Source organism: Leptonychotes weddellii, chromosome 1, assembly GCF_054177405.1.
Source record: "Leptonychotes weddellii isolate Sample4059 chromosome 1, ASM5417740v2, whole genome shotgun sequence".
NCBI lineage: Eukaryota > Metazoa > Chordata > Mammalia > Carnivora > Phocidae > Leptonychotes > Leptonychotes weddellii.
Window position 1 is genome coordinate 111,517,830 of NC_138369.1, and position 25,817 is coordinate 111,543,646.

A 25,817-nucleotide genomic window follows, 5' to 3' on the forward strand; every position below is an offset into this window, starting at 1 on the left:
GGAATAGCATGGAAGACATTAGGAGAAGGAAGGGAAAAATGAAGGGGGGCAAATCGGAGGGAGAGATGAACTATGAGAGACTATGGACTCTGAGAAACAAACTGAGGGTTTTAGAGGGGAGGGGGATGGGGGTGATGGGTATTAAGGAGGGCACGTACTGCACGGAGCATTGGGTGTTATACGAAAACAATGGATCGTGGATCACCACATCAAAAACCAATGATGTATTGTATGGTGACTAACATAACATAATAAAATAAAATTTTACTTTTTTTTTAATAAAAAGGATTTTATTTATTTGAGAGAGAGAGAGAGAGCATGCATGAAGGTGGGGGGGGGACAGGCAGAGAGAGAGGGAGAGGGAAAAGCAGACTCCCTGCTGAATGTGGAGCCAGACACAGGGCTCGATTCCAGGACCCTGAGATCATCACCTGAGCCAAAGTCAGAAGCTTAACCAATTGAGCCACCCAGGCACCCCTTGCTTGTGTAGAACTCTTGTGTAATGTGATGTTCCCTGCAGGGTAGACTGAAACGGAGTTCCTGAGAAGATTGCAGTATGGCAAGGAGAACATAGTATCTGGGGCAGGTCTGATGATATCAGTTTGTATCCACTGGTGTTGGCACTCCAATTACTTGCTGCCAGTGCATTCTGATTGGTCAGCATGTATGCTGTATCTGTTGATAAATATTTTGATAAATATTTTGAATAAGACCCTCGGTCTAGAGCATATGATGTCAATCAATAATATTGGGTGAAAAAAACATTTGGCCATAGGAAGATGTCACGTGGAAAAATGGAGCATTCAGAAAGCTATATAAGCTGTGATGACATAGAATCCATAAGCAGTTTATACTCAGGTATTTAGGGAAGCAGTTGTCATTTAGGAAAGATGCTAGCAGTTTATAGAGTCCCAATCATCAAAAGTATGATTCTAGAGTAGATTACAGTCCCTAGGGTGCAGGGAAATTGAAAAATAAAGAAAACAAATCATAGCCCTAATCCTAAAAGTTCTTTTCTAGAGTCAGGTAGCTAAAAAGAGAGTCAGGTACACAGAATGAGAGAAATACTCAATTAAAATTAGGAATCCAAGCAAGAACTATGTTTAAGAAACCAACAAAGGCCTATTTATTGGAATTAGGATTCAAGAGTTAGCAGCAGTTTTTAGTCCTCAAATCTCTCTAAATAAGGTTGGGATTTTTCCTAGCTATTGGGTCATGCTTACTCACAGTGCAAGTGGACATGAAGCCTTGTTAACTATGATGAAGGAGACAACTAGTCAAGTCTTCATAATAACAACAAAAATGCAAGACAGAATTATCACTGGAAAATAATTTCTGTAGTATTTTTCTCTGCACATGATGAAGTTAAGGACTAGAGAGAGGCAACTACTTTTATGTTTCAGCTCTGACGCTCCTCACCCTATTTGAATACAAATGTTCTCTGAGTGGAACACATTTTTGTCATCTTGAAATCTTTTGAACTTCACACATCAAATTTAAAGCTGCCATCAAACTTTGAAGCATGAAAGATAGAAAACATTTGGCAAATGTGAGCTGGAAATGTTATCTTAAAGTAGCAATACATACACACATACATGCATTGACTTTAAATAACAAACGGCATCTAAATGTTATCCAGGATTTTCTAATTTCAAATGTATTTTTTTTAAATTTTGAAACAAATGCAAACTTACAGAAAAGTTTCAAGAATAGTACAAGGAATATTTTTTTCTCGACTACTTGAGAGCAAGCTATAGACATGATGAGCCATCACATCTGAATTCTCCCACAAACGGTGACATTTTCTCTACACAGACAGCACAACCATCACAACCAGGAATGAAACATTGATACGTTACTACCATGCACTCCAAAGGCCCCATTCGAATTTTGCCAGTTGTTTCAGTAATGACCTAAATAGCAAATGGATCTAAACTAGGGTCACGTGTTGTGAGTTATCAAGTGTCCCATTTCCTTAAGCCTGGAATAGTCTCAGTCTCTGCTTGACTTCCATTGCTTTATCAGTTTTGAAGCTTACATGCCTGCTATCCGCCAATGTTCCCCAGTATGGGTTTAGCTGATGTTTTCCCATGAATAATTTCAGCCTCTGCATCTTTGACAGCAATATTACAGAGTGAGACTGTTTTTTCCCTATTACTGATATCAGCTTGTCCCATTACTGGTAATGCTAACCTTGATAATTCAATTAAAGTAATCAAAAATCTGTGAGGGCTCCTCCTTGAGGTTACTATTTTTAAATTTTTTTCTTTTACAATTAATAATCGTTTGAAATCATGCGAAGATCCTGTTCCCACCCCCTTTTATGTCCACCCACTAGTTTAAATGTTTATTTATGTTTTATGCCCAATTAGTCATTACCAAGATGATGCCAACAGTGACATTCCAAATTCATCATTCCTTCTGCTTTTATTAGTTGGCACTCTACTGTAAAGAAGAGCTCTCTTTTTCCTATTTGTTTGGGTGTTTACTTATACATAGAGTATCAATTTATTATATATAATTAGCATTTATATCCTTAATTTATTCAATGGGTTATAATTCAGTACTACTTTTTTTTTTTTTGATACTCAAATTGCCCCAGGTCAGCCCAAAATATGACCTTTAACCTATGTTCTGTCTATTGGCATATTCTCGTTATTCTTTGGAAATTTCCTTTGTTTTTGAGACAGCAAAAATTTGATATGCCAGATCATTTTGTGCTTCCCGGCCCCAACCCTGTTATCAACCATTTCTCCAAAGAGTCCTAGTTCCTTTGAGTAGAGAATGGTATCTAGAAAATGAGACGTGGATTCTAGATGTGCTCATTGCTATTGGAGTGTTACTTCTTTCAGTACTTAGTAAACAAAACTAGGGAAATATAGTTTAATATAAATATGTATAAATATATATGTGTGTACATACAGATTATATTTTTATTTATTTTTATATCTATCTAGAAAACCAGAAGGACTTATCAATACCTAATTTTTTTTCTTTCCATATTTGTAAATCTCTGCTCTGCAGGGAGCCTGCTTCTGTCTGCCTGCCGCTCTCCCTGCTTGTGCTCTCTCTCTCTGTTAAATAAACAAATAAAATCTTTAAAGCAAAAACAAAAACAAATCAAAACAAGAATAAAATAAAATATATAGATGTGTTTTTCCCTTTTTCTGGAAAAATATTATTTCTTTAAATATTTTCTCTCTTCCATTTATTTTTCTTCTTCTTCTTGTATCATTTCTAGAAATCCTATTTCTATCCACCATGAATTTTAATTGTACTTTCCTATTTTCTCTCTTTATCGTTTTCTGTGGTTGCTGGAAAAATTTCTCATCTGATATAGTTCTTAAATTCAGTTGTCAGTTATATCTATTACTTACCATCTCTATCTATTAATCCTATCTGTTGTCATATTTCTTCTAATTATTCTATTTCCTTACCTATTATTTTTTCTTTTTAAAATGTTTTCTGGTTGTTTCTTTTTGCTAATGGATCCCCTTCTGTTCTTGTGTTTAATTATGATGCTTATTTTTAAATTCATGTGTTGTATGTTTCAATATATTTATTTTAGGTAGGATATATGTTCATTATGTTTCTTTTGTGTGGTTGTGGACCTCACAGCCAGATATTTAGTTATTCTAGTCTGGGAGTTTTTGTTGCTCTGAAAGTATTAGCTACCGTCTTATGACTTATAGGAGGGCAGAACTGGAGTCAGACCCCAGTTTTTATCTTTCTGGGTTTGCATAATGGGAGTCTTCGTGTCTTCTGACAGTTCCCCGGGCAGCCTCAGTTTTCAGGGATTTGGTGTTACAAGGTGGAGCAATAGGGGAAGATGGTCTCCTTAGGTTTTGGTTCCCACCACCCCTGGGAACTGGAGGAGAAGAATAAATGTCCAAGGGTTCAGGTATGTTCAAGCCTTTTTACAACAGTATTTCACCCCAGCAGACCCTGGGAGGCCTTCCTAACCCAGTTTTTGTTTCATTTATTTATTCTCTCATTTTTAATATTTTGTCTGTAAACACACATTTTTACCGAAGTTCAGTCATTATCTATATCTCTTGGTATTCTATTTTTGGGTATCCATGTCTCTACATATTTTTATATTTTAACAGGCACACATTTTATCACAATTTTCTAAGTCATTTCCCTGTCTGGGATATTTATGTTGTTTTTTTTTGTAATTATTATTATAGATTATACTGGGAAGAATTCAATTATTCTTGTAGAATAAACTCCAAAGTACAGGATTACTATTATTATTACTATGAAGAGTAATATTGCCTTGCCAATGGGTTATTTAAATAAGCAATGCTAACAGCAATAGATGTGTCTTGAGAGTTTATCCAAGGTTTTGCTGACATTCATGTTAAAAGTGAAAGTGTGATCATGGTGCTGCTTCTCATGAAGGGAAACAGACTATGAATATTTGTTTTCAGATATGGGCATGGAATATTATAAAACAATAAGTATTAGGATCAATATCATGTATAGGGATGCAAATAAATAGATGAAAAAGTGATTTTTGCTATATTAGATATCGTTATTTTGGTCTGGCCCTTGCACAATGGTACATAAGAAGGTCCTTCTGTCGGTTAGGAGGATCCAATGTAAATATAGCATCCTCCTCCGAGCAAAAGATTGTCTTCACTTTTTCAGATCTCTGTGTATTTTCTAGGTAGCAATCTTAGACTTTAAGATGTAAAGAGGTCAGGATAAAGTATTTGAAATGCTTCCATACAAATGTTGAGGACTGTATGAAATAGAAGAAAAAGCATTTTAAAAAGCAGCTATTAAAAAAGAAAGTCAAATATCCAGAAGCAAAAATAAAGATGGAACAAAAAATCAGAGAAATAAGCAAAAGAGTTTACCTGGTGGTTGCCTGGTGGTGGGAAGTTATGGATTCTGGTAAATTACAGTGGGAATATAGCAGTACATGAGGACAAAACAATTCTCACATAATATCAAAGAATCAATAGCTTACAGACCTTGCTTACTGTCCGTAATTAAGTTAGATATCAATAGTAACATACATCTTGTATTTGGATACTTAAAAAAATATTTGAACTAATGTATTATATGTATTATAGGAAGAATGATAGGGGAGTCCCTGGGTGGCTCAGTCAGTTGAGTGACTGACTCTTGGTTTTGGCTCAGGTCATGATCTCAGAGTCCTGAAATTGAGCCCCGCCTCAGGTTCAGCGGGGAGTCTGCTTGAGATTCTCTCTCTTCCTCTCCCTCTCCCCCTTCTCTCTGCTCTTTCTCTCTCTCTCTCAAATTAATAAGTGAATCTTTTAAAAAATAACTTGCAAACTCAGAATAGTGTTAAAAAAAGAATGATAGTAAAATTCTAAAATTGAGAATGTAAAATAATAAAACTATATGTTGAAATTAATATACCACATCTATATAAAAAATCTGTAGCCTTAAATGCATCCAGGTGAAATTGAGCAAAGGTAATGGTAAGCATAGAACATAATATTGAAGTTGAAAAAATATATAATGAGGATCTATGAATCCCATTTGAAAATACTAATAAATTAACTACTTCTGGCAAAACTGATAAGGGAAAAAAAGATGAGTGAGTTCATGTTAGAAAAGAGGACCAAAAAAAACAAAAAAACAAAAAACAACTATATATGGCAATGATTTTCTTTTTTTTTATTCTCTTTTTTTGGAAGCATGAACAATTAAGTGCAAATAAATTTAGAAGAAATGAACATGTTAAAATCTGAATGTGTTTATAACCATTAATATTTATTAATTAAATGAATTGAATTGAATTGAATTGAATTGAATTAAAATATTAATTAAATGAAATGAAAATATACATTAAGTGAGAATGTACCCTCCTTCTCCACCCCACACACAAACTATGAGGACCAAATAGTTTATGTGTGAATCCTAGTACTCCTTTGTAAAATGGATAATCCCTGTGCTACATATAAACTCTTAGAAAATCCAGGAAAAGAAGCAAATATCCCTAAACATTTGTGAGGCTGTATAATCCAGATACCAAAATCAGACAAGGACAAATGATCCAGGAGTTAGGACTCTGTGCTCAGTGGGGAGTCTGCTTGAGATTCTCTCCTCCCTCTCCCTTTGCCTCTCACCCTTGCTATTTATCTATCTATAATAAATAAATAAATCTTAAAACAAAACAAAAAACAAATGTATGAGTCCAACTATATGATGTTCTGGAAAAAGGAAAACTATGGAGAAATTTAAAAGATCAGTGGTTGCCAGGGGTTCAATAAGGAGGGAGTAGGGGAAGGATGAAAAGGTAGAGCACAGGAAATTTTTAGGGCAATGAAACTGTTCTGTATGATACTGTAATGTTGGACACATGCCCTTATGCATTTGTCAATATCCATAGTAGGTATAACACAAAGTGTGAAGCCTAATGTAAACTATGAACTTTAGTTAATAATTATGTATTAATACTGGCTTATCATGATAATGAATAGATCACCCAAATGAAAGATGTTAATAGAAGCAAGGGAGAGAGATTGGATATTTGGGAACTTTGTATTTTCTGATCAATTTTTCTATAAATCTGAAACTGCTGTAAAAAACCAAGTATATTAATTTAAAGCAGACAAAAATGCATAGCACCTAAATTAAAACCACAATACTCGGGCTCTAAGCAGATTTCCGTTTCTCATATATGAGGTGCTCAGGCATTCTCTCATGGTGTCTTTACTCCTGTTTTAGTTTTAATTTTAACAAATTCAGAATACTGATTTCCCATTTAAATGGTTAGAAAGGGTACATTCAAGGAAAGAAGAAACTTATTTATCATATCAATTTTCATCTACTAGAAAGAAGTGACATCTGAAGGCTGTCAGTATAGTGCTGCTGCTTTGCATTAGCTGCTTTCTAATGGCCACCCCTACCCACCCCCAACAGAACCTCGTGGCTGCCCTTGAACCTCTCCTAGAAACTTCCTACCCCCAGACTTCCCAGGATCCATCAAATACAGGATTAATACATGTCACCCCTAAAGGCCTTCAAAGACAGCTTCAGGACTATGACTGAAGTATCTCCTGATTGGTGTCTTTGCCTTATTTGTTGCCTTAATTTTTGAATATCAGGCATGAATACAAGAACTCAAAGAGGCAGAGCAATTTGGTGGAGATTTAGAATACAGGTGAGAAGCAGTCACACAGGTGAAAATGAAGACTGCAATATTTGGAAATATGTCTAACTTTAGAAAGCTTTATTCTTTTAATTTCTGTAATGCTTTACAGTTTTCAATGTGATAATGTAGTAATGAGTCATACAGGAAGGTTAAATTAGCTTCCACATGTTCTTTTTTCTGAAGCTAGAAAAGTACTTAAATTTCTTCAGAAATATTTTTATCTGATATGTATTTTTTTAAAATATGAGTTGTCCACATCTCCCTGAGGTCTTCTGGGTGCTCTCATATTGAACTTAATTGTAGCTTAGAGCTGCCTCTTTATAGCTCTGCAGGTCTGTGAGGCCAGCAATGGTAACTTAGTCATCATTGTATAACAAGTACTTAAAATAGAGTTGACACAAAGTATTGAATAGATATTTGTCAAAAGGTATAACTTTGATTTTCTAAAAAAATTCAATTGTTTGGAATTCTTTTGTAAGTGATATTAGATAAATTAATTTGAATGTTTTAAGAAAAAACAACAGAATATAGAAAAGTAAATATCTTACTTTTTTTTCAGATGAAAGAATTGTCAACATGCAAGTTCAGACAGTTACAAAATTCAAAACAGTTACTAATGTTGTTGGATATTTAAAGGGCTTGACATCTCCAGGTAAGTAGGGCTGAGATTCTCTATGTATTTATAATCTATTAAACCATCACAAGAAAATGCTCTATAACAATGTAAGAACATAATTAAATGCATTTCCTAATTCAGATGTAACTAGTTCATACCACTCTCAGAGTGAGTCAGTAGGAAACCAAGAAGTAGGTCTTTATTCTCTCTCTTACTCTCTTCAAAAATAAATCAAAGTAGAGAGTAGAAGGGAAACAAAACAAAACAAAAGAAGAAAACAGAGTTTAGATTTGTTAAATTGGCATGTGCCTCATGAAGAAAAGCTACAAAAACCAATGTTTTTTGTTTGTTTGTTTATTCTTCTTCACTATAACATAACCACTGGAGTTTTTACTTTTATCAAGAAAGGACATTTTAAGAAAGAAAATATTTTAGTTTTAATGGTGTCTTTAAAAAAATAATGAAGTTTTTATCTCCAAAATCTAATCTTTCAGTGCTAATCTATGTTCTGTCTCTGAACCTTGGTCCACTGACAGTTCTGCCTAATGTCTGCATGGCTTTAGGTTTTGAAGATGCTTATGAAAATGATCACCCGGCTAAATTTTAAATAATTGTACACCTTGCTCTGGGATGTTCATGGCATCTTCAGATAATATGATGCAGGCTAAAAAAAGTAAAACTAGCTAGTACATATATTAATTAAGAGATTCTCCTGAATGCATTGTGAGATTGAGCCACATCCTGCTGTCTGAGTGCTTGGCATACCGGGTAGAATGCTGCAGTCTTATGCCACTTCTGTTGATTTGGTTGGGATACTGACTCTGGTTCTCCTTGGAGAATTATTTTTCTCCACAACTTTAGTCAAATTGACCCTGTAATTGATAACCTAGAGAATTTTGAGATCAAGTTTTACATCTCCCCAAGTTTCTTGCCAGCCAACTCTTAGAAAATTTATGGAAGGTTCATATTTTCTCTGATTTCTTTACAGTAGCAATGTTGAACAACCTCTGATTTTAATGTCTTTCAACCTCTGATTTTAATGTCTTTCAATACAAGATATAAATGGACTTGGAAATTGTCATGGCTGCATTTCAACTATTTCAACAAATTTCCATCATAAGAATCTCTAATTGAAGCACCAGAAATATTTATCATCATTGCTACATTTACAAGTTTTTATGGAAAAACCAAATTGTACAAAACTATACTAGCTTGAGGGTAAAAGAGCTTTCCTAATTGAAATTCAATATAGAAAAAAAATCAATTTCTTAAAATCAATTTACCAGTAATATTCTTCAGTGTATAATAAGCAAAGCTTCCCAAATTTTGTTTATTTGAATTCTACACAAAAATATTGGCTGTTCATTCACATGATTTTCTTATTTAATGACTCTGAAAATTAGAAACAATCATTAAGGCTTTTGGATATGGTTTATCTAGAATACAGATAATCCCAAGCAGAACTTTCACACATATCTGGGAGATGAGTAAATAAATTCCCTGAGTTTCAACATTTGCAACCACCCTGGATATACCATTAATTAAATTTTGATAAAATGTTGGCAGATCAAATTCATTGCTGGTTCTAAAATCAGTGTAGAAAACTAAAATAACTTCATGCAATGATTTTCTGTCCAATAACTTTTTGATGCCATGAAGTAAAGGAGTAATTCATTTATTCCACACACAGGTAGTACTTATTATGTGTCAGACACTGTTCAAAGTGCTTTACACTTAGTAACTCATTTAAAACTCAAATCAAGTGAATGATGTATGTGGTATTTGTATTTTCATTTTATACTTGAAGAAATCAAGGCATAAAGAGCTTAGATAAGCTTTCCAAGGTCACACAACTAGTAAATCGAATAGTCTGGATCCAGACCCAAGCAGGGTTGGCTTCAGAGTCTGCACCATTGAGCTATGGAACATCTCTGAATAAAATGACACTCAGTGAAGAAATCTTTTTACACCGATGTATAGGACTACTTGGTGAAATAGAGTTCTATACCAGCAACATTCAGTGGCAACCAAATCAGAAGAAACTCTGGAGATAGAGTTTTTTCTACCTTATTATTGGCAATAGTCAGTAATGTACACTGAGCAGGCCCCATCCATGTGTAATGGAGATCTTTTTATGTTGTGTCTAATGAATTTTGTATGATTATATGAAATAATGTGAAAAGAAAACTTTTACAGTAGTTGGATGACTTTTGATGTTGATTTTTTTTTTCCTTCAGGGAAATGAGAGGAGCTAAAACTCTAAGTTGGAAGCTATAATTAATTCCCTAAATACTTCATTTATTTCAAAATCCATATATGACTACCACTTTATTTAATATTTACAGCTACTGAATGACTGCTCCCTCATATGTATTAATAGTTCATTAATATTTACTGAGCATACACACATTGTTTACAGGACACTTCCCATTATGATTCTGGGAAAATGTTAGATAAAGGTTTCATTGTGGCATATTTGTATACTTCATTAATTAATATGCATGTTGCAAAGGACAGTAATATGGATCTAAGCTTTGGAATCATAATTGAGTTCAGCAGCTGCCTCTGCTTTGATATACACAGATGTGTGAATCAAGACAGTGGGTGAAAAATGTTAAAGTACTCTTAATTATTAGGACGATTTTACATAATTGGTGCTCAGTTGTGTAACAGGACTATGTAAATGTCATTAAATTTATTGTTAAGGTTTATATTTTGTTTTAATGGCCCTTGTTTCCTTCTATTTCCAGACCGGTATATCATAGTTGGCAGCCACCATCATACCATATATGGTCCTTACGGACAAGAATGGGCCAGCAGCACTGCCATAATCACCGCTTTTATCCGGGCCTTGATGTTAAGAGTTAAGAAAGGGTGGAGACCAGACCGCACAATTGTTTTCTGTTCATGGGGAGGAACAGCTTTTGGCAATATTGGCTCATATGAATGGGGAGAGGTAAATGTACATTAATTACTGTGCTCTCATGCACTCTCTCTCTCTCTCTCTCTCTTTTAGACTTAAGTTGACAAAATAAAGTTGTTGAAGCCAGGGATAAGAATGTACCTTTCAACCCAGTTATCCTGTCTTCTAACTTGCTGAGATCACCTATAAGATTGAGAGGGAATTAGACGCCAGTGAACTGTGTATGATCTGCTACTATCTTACTCTTGTTGCTACCAGACCTGCAGACTTTGATATGCCCACAATTGTTTTTACCTGGTTATTGTGTTTCTCCTTAGACAGGTTGATAGTTACTGGACAAGAAAAGATCAGGTGATACATACAATTACTTTTTTTTTTTTTTTAACTTTCTGGCAATTATCTGGAATTAGGAAACAGTCTCTTATGTTAAATATCTACTATCTTAGCATCATACCATAGCTTAAAATAGTGGTTTCCTTCCTTCTCACTCCCTCCATTCCATCCTCCTTCTATTCCTACACTTCTATCTCTCTGTTCCTTCTTTCCTAAAAATCTATCTATTAACCTACCTACCTACCTAAACTACCTTAGGAAGGCTTTGTCCAAATGAAATCTAGCATGCAATGGGTCATAGTTAGAATACCACTGGTATGTTTAAGTTTCAAATGCTTTTGATAGGTCTGTGTTTCACAGATGCACTGTATTTTTAATGGGATATATCAACTGATAATTGGATTGCTGCCATATTAAAAACAATGAAAACATTTTAAAACTCTGAGATATTCTATTTGCTTTATGATTTTTTTTAAAAAAAGGGTTAGTGGAAAATGTAGGAGAAAATCTATACAATTTTATCTAGGAAAATACAACTATTTGATATTCTAGTTTATTTACTATCTCAGCTTTGGAGAAAAAAAAAAAACAACCTAAGTATCTAATGGGAAATTCTCCTATTTCATTTTTTATTTAAGAACTCAAAAAAAAAAAAAGATAAAATGTCTATTGACTTCAAGGGAAATATCAAAAAGATGCACAAAAGAAAATAGCAAGTGTCTTTTTAATTTGAAGAAAAAGAAGTCTTAAGAATGGAAAAATTTTAGTGTAAAATTTATCAAGATACATATGTTGCAAATTAGAATATTTTTCATACTCAAATTAGTTGTGTAACTATTTGTTCCATATTCAAAAGAACTAATTCAAATGAATAAATCTATTGCTGGAAGAACATTTTTAAATTGACATATTTTTAGTTAGATGGAAAATGTAATAGCTAAACCAACCTTTCAGACTTTATTCCAAATTACTTACTTTAAAGACATAAACAGGTTAAAAAGCAATTTGGGAAATATATTTGTAATCTGGGCTGATTTTAGTATTTTGGAATTCTTTTCATCATAAAATAGTATTTTAGTTTTCTTGCAACATTAAGGTGCATTTTAAAAAGAGTGTCTTAAAGATTTTCAAATTCCAAAAATTTATTCCTCTATATCATACAGCCTTCTCCGTATCAGTCTAGTAATTTTCTCATTAAATTCATATTAATCCTAAATTAACTCGTATATTTCTAAGCTATGTTCTGAAAGTTGGCTTGTCCAACATTAGTAGTCCCTAACTTATATATCCTGAGCCCCTATGCATGGGGAAGTGCATTGCAAAAAGTCTTTGAATTTATTTGACCATCAAGCATGATAGCCTGTAAATTGAATCAGTAAAGTGGCCTTGCATGTATATGGGCAATTATATTTTCAAATTGAGGAGATTTTTTTTTGTTTGATAAAATATAAATTTATTTGTAAGTTTTACCAAATTCATTTTATCTTTCAATAATTTTATATTTTTCTCTATCAGCAGGTACAACTAAAAAACCTATAATGTGGAAGTCCATAGGAAAAAGTGTTTATGTTAAAAAAGGCTCTTCCTATTCAAAAAAAGTAGGGACCTCTGTCCTAACATATTTATGTATATATGCATGTTTGGCAACTAATTATCAGTTCAGTCACTTTCTGGCTTTTTCCATGACTAGGTAGGCAAAGATACAAGAGTGAAGAAGATGGTGAATAACATAAAGATTTGATTATTGGCTCATAAAATATACTATGTAAAATTACTATATCTCAGAAGATTATTACAATACTGTTCATGAAGCCATTTTATAACTAAATAGTTGAGAAGGAATTTAGAAAACTACTGGTTTTCCTGTTCTGTCTACTTTTACCAAATCTACTCCTGAGAACGAAACATTTACTTTATGCTCTAACCTGATTTCCTAGTGAAGACGAGTGAGGAAAGCACTTGTTGACATGTCATATTGCCGTATTTAATTCTGCTTGCAGAGGAAACCCTTGAAGCCCACAGCTGTAATTAAAAAGATTAGGTGATATTGGTCAATAAACTTAAAACTGAAATTTATAGTGATAGAGTTATTACAGAAGTGACTCAATACTGATCTTGATCCTTGGGGAAAATTACCACATTTTACTAAATAAGTAGTACAGCTTCTAAATAAAATAGTACCATTTACTAAATGAAAAGTACCATTTCTTCTTTTGAAGATTCTTCATTTTTCACAGGCTACTGTGGAAATGTTACAGAATTTACAGTCAGAAAGTCTGACTTCAGATTCTTTCTACCATAAAACGTTGTGGTCTTAAGGCGAGATTAGCTTTATCCAAGACTTGATTCCTCCACATGTATACTAATGTGAGGTTCTCATGAGTGTAAAATGGACTAACATATAGACAGTGTCTCTGTGCTAGTGTGTAAATAGAAGTTGTTTTTCCACAGCACTTGTGGGGCATTTTTTTCGAAAAAAGGGACTTTTTTAAAAAACAACATTATGTGCAAAGCGGAGTATTTAAGTTTCAGTTCATCATTCCTGTCCATTTAAAACATTTATTAATTTTAAATGGAATGTTTTCACCTATCTTACAGAGGTGTAACTGAATTTTCAACTTAAAATAGGAGTCACATACTGATTTGCTAGGGAGACAGGCTCTTGCTGTCTTTCATGTCATAGTGTTGGAGGAAGAAAGGTAAGGTCCTAAGACATGAATTAGGTCAGTTTTTAGGTCATTTCTATAGAATTGTCACCATGATGATTAGTCATTAAATATTTGTGCAAAAAAGGAGGAATATAACATCAGGCCTTCTTAGCAGCACCTTATTAATAGGCTCAGTAGTCTTCAGTTTTGGGGGATAGAGCTCAGCAGAGAAGTAGAAGAACTATTCTGCTGAAATCATTTTATGCTACTCATGTGCATAAAATGTATCAGCTTTTATTTCAGGTAATATGTGCAGGGACAAAGGTGTATTATGCCCCATTTTGCTCAGAATAAAGAGCTACTGCATGTAAAAATGAGCTCATTGTCTCAAAGGAAAGGCCTAGTTTGATTAATCACCCTAGTAGTTTACCCGTGTCTGTTCTCTAACTCAGTAACTATAAAATTAAGTGCTGTGGCTAGAGTAAACTTTCCATTCTGTACTCTAAAGTTGAATCTTATACTAGGTTAACCATTTAAGAACATTTTCTTTTAAGATTTGACTTTTTTCAGGAACATGCTTAAAAATATTTTGTCATGTGTGATATGTAACTCCTTATCCCTTTTATTTAAAATCCTTTTATGACCTTTGTACACTCTAATAGAGTACATTTTTTTTTAAAACAGTAATTGTGTAATGTAATGACTTTAAGTAGGGAGTGTTTATTATTCAACACATAACTGATATAGTAAAATCTGTTACTTTTATTAATGGTTTTTATTTGTTTGTTTGTTTTGGTTTCAGGATTTCAAGAAGGTTCTGCAGAGAAATGTTGTGGCTTACGTTAGTCTCCATAGTCCCATAAGGGGTAACTCAAGTCTACATTCCATGGCTTCACCATCTCTTCGGCAACTGGTAATAGAGGTAAGATGAACTACTTTTTAATAAAATGATTATACAAAACTGCCTATTTCTCTATAATTTGACATGTCTTGATGTTTTCATTTATTTTTAATATGCACAAAACCATCTATGTTTTAAGAAATAATCTATTGCTTATTCTTTTATCAATATTCCTTTAACCAGTTTCTTATGTTCTGCAATTCTGCTCTTGCTATGGTGATAGTTGTAGATAGAATTTTACAGTTACAGAGAACATATGTAAAAATGTAAATTTATTTCTTAAAAATTGAATTTAACTCTCAAGTTCCTAATTCTGTTAATCTTGACATTTTTTGGTAAACTTGTTTACTTTTAGACTTCTTCTAAAGTAATGTTTTGAGCAAATGTGAGACCTGCCTTATCTTTTTGACAACATTTTAAGTCCCCTAAAAGCAGGATTTGTGTCTAGTTTCTAGAATATAGTGGTAACTAATTCCAAGATATTTAGAAAATACTATTTGAAAAATACTTATGGGAAAGGGTAGCATGCATTTTCCTATAGAGTAACTTGAAAAAAAAACAAGTAGTTTGTGATAATGTCTCACTAGAGCTATTTATTTAAAAGAAAAAAAATTAGTCACTTTGGGGGCTCCTGGGTGGCTGGCTCAGTCGGTTAAGCATCTGACTCTTGATTTTTGCTCAGATCATGATCTCAGGGTCCTGAGGTTAATCCCAAAGTCAGGCTCTGCCCTCAGCACAAAGTCTGCTGGAGATTCTCTCCCTCTGCCCCTCCCCCTGCTCGAGCACTTGCTCTCTCTCTCTCTCTCTCAAATAAATAAATAAATAAATAAAATTTTTAAAAAAGAATTTAGTCATTTCCAGGCTGTTTCAAAGAGTTTTTCAGAACATCTTTCCTGTTTATTAGTTGAGTTCATTTTTATTTTTGTATTCTTTTTATGACTTATACTACAGATAAAGTGATATGTGTTATTTCTCAGAATGAAAGTAATAATGTCACCACTGGGGGGTGGTTTTCTCTCAACCTGAAGGATTATCGGTGTATATTAAAAATGACCTTTTAGTTTCCCACAGAGTTTCCAGTGAGTATCATAGAAACTGAACTAGATAATGAACGGTGCTTTACTTTAGCCATAATGCCTGATTGAAATGTAATGCAAACTAACATTTTATGATTTTCATAAAGTATTTTCTAGTTTAATAGTTTTCATTGACATTTCCATATGTAGTATAATAAAGAAGACATTATGAAAAATGAAATAGATAAATCTGTACATTTGAGATCAGCAAAACCCCATTGTGCATGCCCTAAATTATATCCAGGTCTGTAAGTGAATTCCTCATGTGCTTTGTACTGCTTTGCATTCTGACTCTCTTACCTGCCTGGAAAAAACTCAAAAGAGGAAAATCAGCTGCAGATATCTCTCTTAGAAAGTTAAGATATTTCTGTCCAAATGAGTGATCAGGAAAAAAGTATGAGCTCAAGTATCCGGTAACTGGGGAGGGTTATTTTAAAATTTGTCTTTTCCTTCTTGCATGTTACAATATTTGTATTTTGAGAACTTTGGAAGATAAGTAATCATTGAAATTCATAAGCAAATAGAAATAACAAACTATTAAGGTCTATCAAATCTAGGGAAATACCTATCTGTAGAAGTGTCTGAGAATATACTGCTTTTTAAAATATCTTTGTACATCTTGTAATAGAGAACTGTAAAATATTAGCATTTAAACCTAATTATCTAAAAGTACAGCATGGTTTATCAATAATGAATAGTGACATGGAAGATGTACCTTCTTATCTGCTTGGGGGAGGAATCTTTTCGTTCGGTAGTTGAAAATGTTTCTATACTAATCTAAGAATTAGTATATAAATTCTAATTTACTCAAAGAAAATTTCCTTTCACTTGAGAGAGAGCATATGTGTGCTGTATAGGACAAATTAGAAAGGTAGGATTATCACAGATTCAAACAAAAGCATATGCAATTTAAAAAAATGGGAATTACTTAACTATATTGAATTTTATTAACACAAAACAAATACATATATAGTAATTTAAGATATATTTGCATACAATTATTTAATGCCAGGTATTTTTCTTTAAAATATATAAATACACGTAAAAATATAAAGGTGAAGAGAACTGAAAGAAATAAAACCTCACAGTAATTTATATAATTTAAAATAATTTAACACTAGTGGCATTTTAAAAAAGAAGATTTAAAATGTTTCCTTGAAAAAATAAAAGGAACTGGGGTGCCTGGGTGGCTCAGTTGGTTCAGCGTTTCACTCTTGATTTCGGCTCAGGTCATGATCTCAGGGTCCTAGGGTCAAGCCTCACCTCGGCCTCCATGCTCAGCTGTGTGCTTGAGATTCTCTCCCTCGTCCTCTGCCCCTCCCCCATCAAATAAATAAATGAATCTTTTTTTTTTAAAAAGGAACTGATTATAACAGAACATAAGTACCTTCACTTGAGAAGACATTTTATCAGTCTTCAGGACCTTTATATTTCATCAGTTTACTTAGATTCTGTTACCATATACAAATACATGTTTCATATAATCTAGTGTAAACCAAACAAAAGCAAATTAAAAATGATTTTTCTACAAAGAACAATATTTTTTTTACAAAGCATGCTGACTAAATTGTGGATGACATAAGATTATATGGAGTATACTCTTGTATAGCAATGTACAGAATAAAAAAGATCTAGATTCATGTGGTAGAAATAAATATATCAGATGGAATCTTTAAAGATTAAGCTACAGTACCGCATTGATTGATTGATTGATTGATTTTTGTTTAAATTCAGTTAGCCAGCATATAGTACCTCATTAGTTTATGATGTAGTATTCAATGTACTGATTTTTTAAAAAACTAGACACATATGGGACATTTTAATGGATTATAAGCTTGATAAAAAACAAAACTGTGAAATGGTTGCCCTAAATCAAATACCAGTTCAAATTTCATTTTTAATGTGTTATCCCAATTAAGGAAGATGATCATTTCATCCTTGGTCCATTAGACCTTGGTATGCTATTATTTTTGTTTAAGTTAGACTTAATAGGTGATGGACATTGGGGAGGGTATGTGGAGCGCTGTGAATTGTATAAGACTGATGAGTCACAGGCCTGTACCCCTGAAACAAATAATATATGTTAATAAAAAAATAGATGAACTGAAATAATGGTTTACATACAGTAAAATTCTCCCTTCTTTTTTTTTTTTTTAAAGATTTATTTATCTATTTGAGAGAGAGAAAGTACATGCAAGCAAGGGGAGGGAGCAGAGGGAGAAGGGGAGAGAGAATCCCAGGCAGGCTCCCTCCTGAGCACAGAGCCCCACGTGGAGCTCAATCCTACAACCCTGAGACATGACCTGAGCTGAAACCAAGAGTCGGATGCTTAATGAACTGAGCCATCCAGACACCCCTAAAATTCTCCCTTCTTAAGTATACAGGTCGATGAATTTTGACAAATGTGTACAAGCATATAAACACCATTATAATCAAGATATACAGTATTTCTATTCCCAAAATGTCCCATCATAGCCCTTTACATTCAGTGTCCTCTCTTTATTCCTAGTTCCTGGCAAAGACTCATCCGATTTTTGCTGAAATGGTTTTGTCTTTCAGAATAGCATAAACAATGGAAACCTTCAGTATATAGTCCTTTCTGTGTGGTTTCTTTTCCTTAGCATAATGATTTTTAAAATATGTCCATGTTGAAAGGGGAACCCTCTTACACTGTCGTTGGGAATGCAAACTGGTGCAGCCGCTCTGGAAAACAGTGTGGAGGTTCCTCAAAAAGTTAAAAATAGAGCTACCCTATGACCCAGCACTTGCACTACCAGGTATTTATCCAAAGGCTACAAAAATAGTGATTTGGAGGGGCACATGCACCCCAGTGTTTATAGCAGCAATGTCCACAATAGCTAAAAGATGGAAAGAGCCCAGATTTCCATCTACAGCTGAATAAATGTATATATATATATTTATATTTATTTTATTTATAAATATTTATTTTTTCAATGGAATATTATTCAGCCATCAAAAAGAATGGAATCTTGCCATTTGCAATGATGTGGATAGAACAAGAGGGTATTTTTAAAAAAGATTTTATTTATTTATTTGTCAGAGAGAGAGAGAGCACAAGCAGGGGGAGCGGCAGGCAGAGGCAGAAGCAGGCGCCCCGCTGAGCAAGCAGCCTGATGCAAGACTTAATCCCAGGATCCTGGGGTTATGACCTGAGCTGAAAGCAGATGCTTAACCCACTGAGCCACCCAGGTGTCCCTAGAGGATATTATGTTAAGCAAAATAAGTCAGTCAGAGAAAGAAATACCATATGATTTCACTCATATGTGGAATTTAAGAAACATAACAGATGAACATAGGGGAGTGGAAGGAAAAATAAAATAAGATAAAAACAGAGAGGGAGACAAACCATAAGAGACTTTTAACTCTAGGAAACAAACAGGGTTGCTGGAGGGGAGGTGGGTGGGGGGGATGGGCATTAAGGAGGGCACTTGATGAAATGAGCACTGGGTGTTATATGCAACTGATGAATCACTAAATTCCCCCTGAAGCTAATAATACAATATATGTTAACTAAATTGAATTTAAATTAAAAAAATTAAAAAAAAATGTATGTCCATGTCATTACGTGTGTCAGTAGTTTTACAACATGTAAATGACATGGGATGACAAGGATAACAAGTCGGTCATGTCTGGGATGAATGCATTACCTCTGGAGCTCTTCCTTCAGCTTGGTACTCTAACTTTGATTTTGAAATGAAGAGGAATTAAACCATTGAATTAAGAAAAGAAGCCATTTCTCTGTAATTAATCTACTAAATTTGAATTAAATCATCCTGAGTGGAGGGGTGCATTTGCTTTGTGCAGAAATGCTTAGTGACTATAGGTTTTTCTTAAAATTCATGAAAGATTGACTTTAAAAAAAATTACCTAAAGAATAATGAAAAACTGATGGTTACCAAAGCTAGGTAATAGGAACATGAAAGTTAATTCTACTGCTCTCTCTTCTTTGGTATTTATTTGGAAACTTTCAGTATAACTTGAAGAAAAAACTCAAAAAAATGCTTAATTTTTCTAAATTGTAACACTGATAACTAATAAATTCATTTGTCTTCTGAAAGGAAGTGAGGTACCCCTTGAATGGTAAATAAAAGTCAAAAACTGAGGTTTTATGTGGTTGATTTTTTTCTGTTAGTTTTGTTAATATTTTGAATCTACATTTCTGCTTCCTTTGTGCTACCAATATTTTTACCTCCCCAAAAATTAGTTCACTTAAATTAGCTTGTAAATTTTAGAATTAAAAATCTCAATTCAAAAAACTAAAAATTAAATATTAGTATTTCTCTTAAAATCCCTGTTTCAGAAATGAATATATTTTCAAACTATCAATTACCTAATTACCTATTTCCTTTGCAAAAATGTTAACTTCATATTAATATTTACTTCTTGTTTACATTTTACTAGGCAAAAATACAGTGAAATAACTTTTTTAACTTACAATGGTAATGTTAATATGTGCATTATAGACATCAAAAAGTATGTCAATTACATAAAACTAAGAATTTTTTATAAGAGCCAGTAAACTATTATAAATGGACTTTTTAGTTAAATTTTAAAATCTCATCTACATAGTACTATAAGAGATTCTGGTGTGAATTTCCTAATTTTTACTCTATGGTTTGTGGTCATTTGGATTTGTATGATTATTTCTAGTTTTTAGCTATAATGAATATAGTTCCTATGATTATTCTTATGTGTTGGTAGAATGGGTGCACTCATTTTTCTTGGGTATTTATCTAGAAATGAAATCAGTAGGTCACTGAGTAGGCACATGATTAACTTTAGTAGATTGCCAAAGAATTGATCAAAGTATTAATTACACTACCACCAGCAATGTATGAATGTCCTAGTTGCCCTATATCAACACATCAGTATATGTAAGTGTATCTTTTTGGGTTTTAATTTGAATTTCCCTGATGATTAATAATGATTAATAATGTGGATATCTTTCTCTCTAAAGGATCATTTGAGCCTTTTACCTATTAAAAAAAAAAGAATTGTTCATCTTTGTCTTATCAATATGTAAGAGTTCTTTATATATCCTCAATTTAAGTTTTTTGTTGGTTATATATTTTGAAATCTTCTTCTAGTCCGTGGCTTGACATTTCACTCTCTTCCTGGTAGCAAAACACCTTAATTATTAATCTTATGGAAATCTTCTAAACAGTATGTATTGTTCCGTATCTTATACAAAACACGGTGAACTTAATTTAGTAGCTATCTTTAAGGAGCATTATAAACCTTTATTATCCTCTCATTCACAAACATTTTGAGTCCTTATTCTCCCTGTCTCTCTCAATCTGTGTATATATATATATATACACATACACACACACATATATATATAGGTACTCATTTAGGCCTCCTGAATGAGTAAGGAATAAAAGATCTTTGTAAGATCCACTTTTTTAGAAGAAAACTCTTTCTTGAAAACCATTTCCATTGATCCTTAAGTGTACAATAAAGGATATACAGATCAATGTCCTCTTAGTTAATGAAACACAAATGTCTTCATGCAAAGTCAGTTATGGAATTCAAGATAAAATAAGATTTCTCCCCAAATAATAATTTTAAATATTAGGATGCAATACAAACCCACACATCCCTCTCTATATACTGCTGTTTCACATTTATTTTTTGAAATCATCTTTCATAGTCACAGAAGGTATTGAATTTTGCCTTTAGAAAAACAGAATTTGATCATCTATATATTAGCCAGTGCTCTGTAAGTCTCAAGTAAATAGTGATGAAATTTCTAAGAGGTTATTTTGGTCAAGCCTAAAGCATTCGTACATATGAAAGTAGTCAATCTAGCTATAGTCTTCTTAAATGTCACTTTTGAAGCACCTGCCACACTAGCAAACCTGATCAAAACCAAACGATTGCATCAATATTATAAAACAGTCCACAGGATAGACAGTGTTGTTATTTTTTTTAAAGATTTTATTTATTTATTTGAGACAGAAAGAATGAGATAGAGAGAAAGCATGAGAGGGGGAGGCTCAGAGGGAGAAGCAGACTCCCTGCCGAGCAGGGAGCCCGATGCGGGGCTCGATCCCAGGACTCCAGGATCATGACCTGAGCTGAAGGCAGTCGCTTAACCAACTGAGCCACCCAGGCACCCGACAGTGTTGTTATTTTTTTAAGTCCCTGCAAAAAAGTAGCAAAGATTTCCTTAGTTTTATAGTGTTTTTAAAAAATTTTTTTCATGTTTTATTTTTTAATACCAAGAACTACCCACCAGGAAATATAGTACATATATCTTAATTCAGCTGCATTCATTAGAGCCTTGAGCCCAGAACCAGACTACGGTATTACATCATTATGAATACCCCCAGTCTGTTGCAGGGCTCTATAATAAGGTAAATATTTATAAAGAACCCAGCTGTGTATGACATTGCTGTAGGTGTTGTAGGGAACACAATTAGTAGATGAAATGCCCCTGTTGCCCGGGAGCTTATGACTTTACCATGAACCTCAGACATGCATAAATTGCTAAAACATAGGGGTAAGTGTGATGTGTGCTATGCTGGAGTTGACAGGAAAGAGGCAATGAAATCGGTTTAATTCAGATTCATGCATTATATAACAGTGGCAAAAACGTTGAATATACTCAGAATCTTGAAGACATTTAACCATCTGTCTTATCAAAGCTCCATACTTCGATCATGTAAACCAACTGCTCTTTTCCAGATCTACCAATGCTTCTTTTCAAACCACACAACTGATGTCCATTTCCCTTTCCTTGCTCAAGTCAAGTGCAACTCCATTATGCTTCTGATCTTCTTCTCTTGTGTTGAGGGGTACTGAACTGCCACGGCCATGTCTGCCGTGGTTCTTGTACAGTTGCTACCTAATGCCACAGTGCTGGTTCCCACTCTGCTTGACCATGCCGCTATTCCCTATGGGGTAGAAACAACACAGAGGAGACATGTTAGTCCCAGAAGGTAATTGGTTCAAATGGGTGAGTTTCTAGAAGCCTGACTTTCAAATAACAGTGTTGTTAAATTTTTTTTCTCTTCATTTTATTTTTATACACTGTGGAATTAAAATGACTAGCCCTAGTCTGCTAGCGCTGCCATAACAGAATACTACAGACTGGGGGGTTTAAAGAACAGAAATTTATTTTCTTACAGTTCTGGAAGCTAGAAGTCCAAGATAAGATTCAGGTAGGAGAAATTGTTCCTAAGGCCTCTCTTCTTGGCTTACAGAGGGCCACCTTCTCACTGTGTCTTCACATGGTCTTTTCCCTGTGCATGCTCATTTCTCGAGTCTCCTCTACTTCTTAAAAGGACACCAGTGCTATGGGATTAGGGCTCCATCCTTATGTTCTCATTTAACCTTAATGACCTTGTTGAAGGTCTTACCTCCATAAATATGGTCATTTTGATGGTTAGGTTTCAACCTATAAATTTTGGGAAGACACAATTTAGTCCATAATATTGACCAAAATGCAGAGTGGTAGAGTACAAAAGGTATAATGGTAGAATTTAAAAAGCTGTCTTTTCTTTTTTTCTCTCTTTTGTTGATAATTTTAATAGAGAGTACTGAAACAAAGCTTAATTTCTCTTCTACTTGCTATAAAATATAAAAGTATAATTGGCTTTGAAACATTCTCTACTGACTTGTCTTTCATGATACATGACATAGTTTTTGTTTGTGTATTTGGTTTTATCCTTGTTAGTTTTTATCTTTTATTTTTTTTAAGGAGAGAAATTCCCTGTGCTTTCTTGCTCGCTGTACATTACAACTCTTTTCAGTGGATTCTGCTTAATTCTACTTATCTTCCTTTCTGCTGCTTCTACTACCAGTAGCCAACTGAAGTGACCATAAACAGTAATAAACTGTTTTAAAATCCTATCCTACACTAATTTACAGCTCAGTAAAGTGTCACATTTAAAATTGTGATTCTATTGGCAGGTGAATCTGTCTCCTAGGTTTACAATACTTTTCTTTGTGTTAAAACCAAGCAATCCCTCCAGTTTATTACCGTTTTACAAGGTTTTCTGTTCGTATATGCTGACAATTTGTAAATCCCTTTTTATTTAAATCTAGATATCAAGGGAAGTCTTCGTCAGATTCTGGCTAAAACCCTGAATTTCAGAAGGCAGCTGATCTAAATATTTGGATGACATAGCCAAAGAATAGTGCAAACAATTAGAGATATTAAAAAATTAACAAATTTACTGTGAATGCATTCATGCAATCAAAATGAATATCATGTTCCTAAATGGTTTTAGCTGAGTTAGTTTTAGTCTATGACTTTTTGATTGGTATATTAAACACTAGACCCCTACAGGACTCAATAGAATGGCCATTTACTCAAAGGAACTATTAGTGAATCACCATTGTTGGCAGGTTAGATAAAACTGTTTCACCTATACAATGCACTTTACTATGTAAAAAAATGAAATTTATTCTGATGAATTAATTGTTCTTTTCCCACACTTGATCTTTAATATATTTTAGTTAAAAACCTACCACTGATGTCATCAGTGAATTATCTATATAGCAATTACAATAGTAATGCTTTGTCCTTATGATGTATGACATTTTTTTTTTAAAGATTTTATTTATTTATTTGAGAGAGAGAGAATGAGAGAGAGCACATGAGAGGGGGGAGGGTCAGAGGGAGAAGCAGACTCCCTGCCGAGCAGGGAGCCCGATGCGGGACTCGATCCAGCGACTCCAGGATCGTGACCTGAGCCGAAGGCAGTCGCTTAACCAACTGAGCCACCCAGGCGCCCGATGTATGACATTTTATCTAAAATTTCTATGAGTAATGAAATTAATTTCAACAGATATGGCTTCATGGTTTAAACAAACCATCATTTCAGGGATGCCTGGGTGGTTCAGTCAGTTAAGCGTCTGACTCGTAATCTCGGCTCAGGTCTTCGTTTCAGTGTGATGAACTTGGACCCTGCATTGGGCTCCATGCTGGGCATGGAGCTTACTTAAAAGCAAACAAACAAACAAACAAATAAAAACACCTTTTCAAATATAACTATAGGGATAATTTTAGTTTCTATTGGCATGTGCTTACCCCAAATAAGTTGTATAAATTATGACTTCTTTGCTTTTGTTTGTTTGTTTTTTAGTTATATTTTTAAGTAGCATCTTAACCAAAGAATTTTGTATTTGTGTTGATATTTTGTATTTGAATGGCTCCCTTTGTTCTTTAACAAAATAATTTGTTTCTATATACTAACAATGAATTATCTGAAAGAGAAATTTAAAAGCAATGCCACTGGGGCACTGGGCGGCTCAGTGGGTTAAGCATCTGCCTTTGGCTCAGATCATGATCCTGGAGTCCTGGATCAAGCCCAGCTCCTTGCGGCAGGCTCCCTGCTAAGCAGGGAGTCTGCTCCTCCCTCTGCCCCTCCTCCTGCTCATGCTCGCATGCAGGCTCTCTACCACTCTCTCTCTTATTTTCTCTCTCTCTCAAATAAATAAATAAAATCTTTAAAAAAATAAATAAAAACAATTCCATTTACAATAGCACTGAAAACAATCAAATACTTAAGAATGAATTTAATCAAAGAGGTGAAAGACTGTACACCGAACGTTATAAGACCTTAATGAAAATGATGGAAGACGACACAAATAAATGGAAAGATAATTCATGTTCTTAGATGTGAAGAATTACTATTATAAAAAATGTCCATGCTTTGCAAAGTGGTCTACAGATTCAATGCGATCTGTCAAAATTCCAATAGCATTTTTTACAGTAATATAAAAAAACTATTCTAAAATTTATATGGAGCCACAACAGACCTCAAATAGCCAAAGTGATCCCAACAAAGAAGAACAAGTCTGGGAGTATCACAGTCCCTGATTTCAAGCTATATTACAAAGCTATATTAATCAAAAAGTTGGGGCTCCTGGGTGGCTCAGTCAGTTAAGCGTTGCCTTCGGCTCAGGTCATGATCCTGGGGTCCTGGAATCAAGCCCCGCATCGGGCTCCCTGCTCAGCGGGAAGCCTGCTTCTCCTTCTCCCTCTGCTGCTCCCCCTGCTTGTGCTCTCTCACTCTCTCTCTGTTAAATAAATACATAAAATCTTTAAAAAAAATAAAAGAGCATGGTACTGGCATAAAAACAGGCACAGAGGCCAGTGGAACAGAACAGAAAGTATAGACATAAACCATGCATATATGGCCAACTAATTAT

At 34.0% G+C, this 25,817-nt stretch overlaps 1 protein-coding gene across 1 annotated transcript in view; it reads left to right on the forward strand.

The window, feature by feature from the left end:
- NAALADL2 (N-acetylated alpha-linked acidic dipeptidase like 2) overlaps positions 1-25,817 on the forward strand; it is a 1,010,672-nt gene that overhangs the window by 834,849 nt on the left and 150,006 nt on the right. The window contains exons 9-11 of the mRNA XM_081813090.1: positions 7,695-7,787; positions 10,502-10,707; positions 14,458-14,577. Coding sequence (XP_081669216.1) covers positions 7,695-7,787; positions 10,502-10,707; positions 14,458-14,577 — 419 coding nt within the window. The remainder of the gene's footprint in view (positions 1-7,694; positions 7,788-10,501; positions 10,708-14,457; positions 14,578-25,817) is intronic.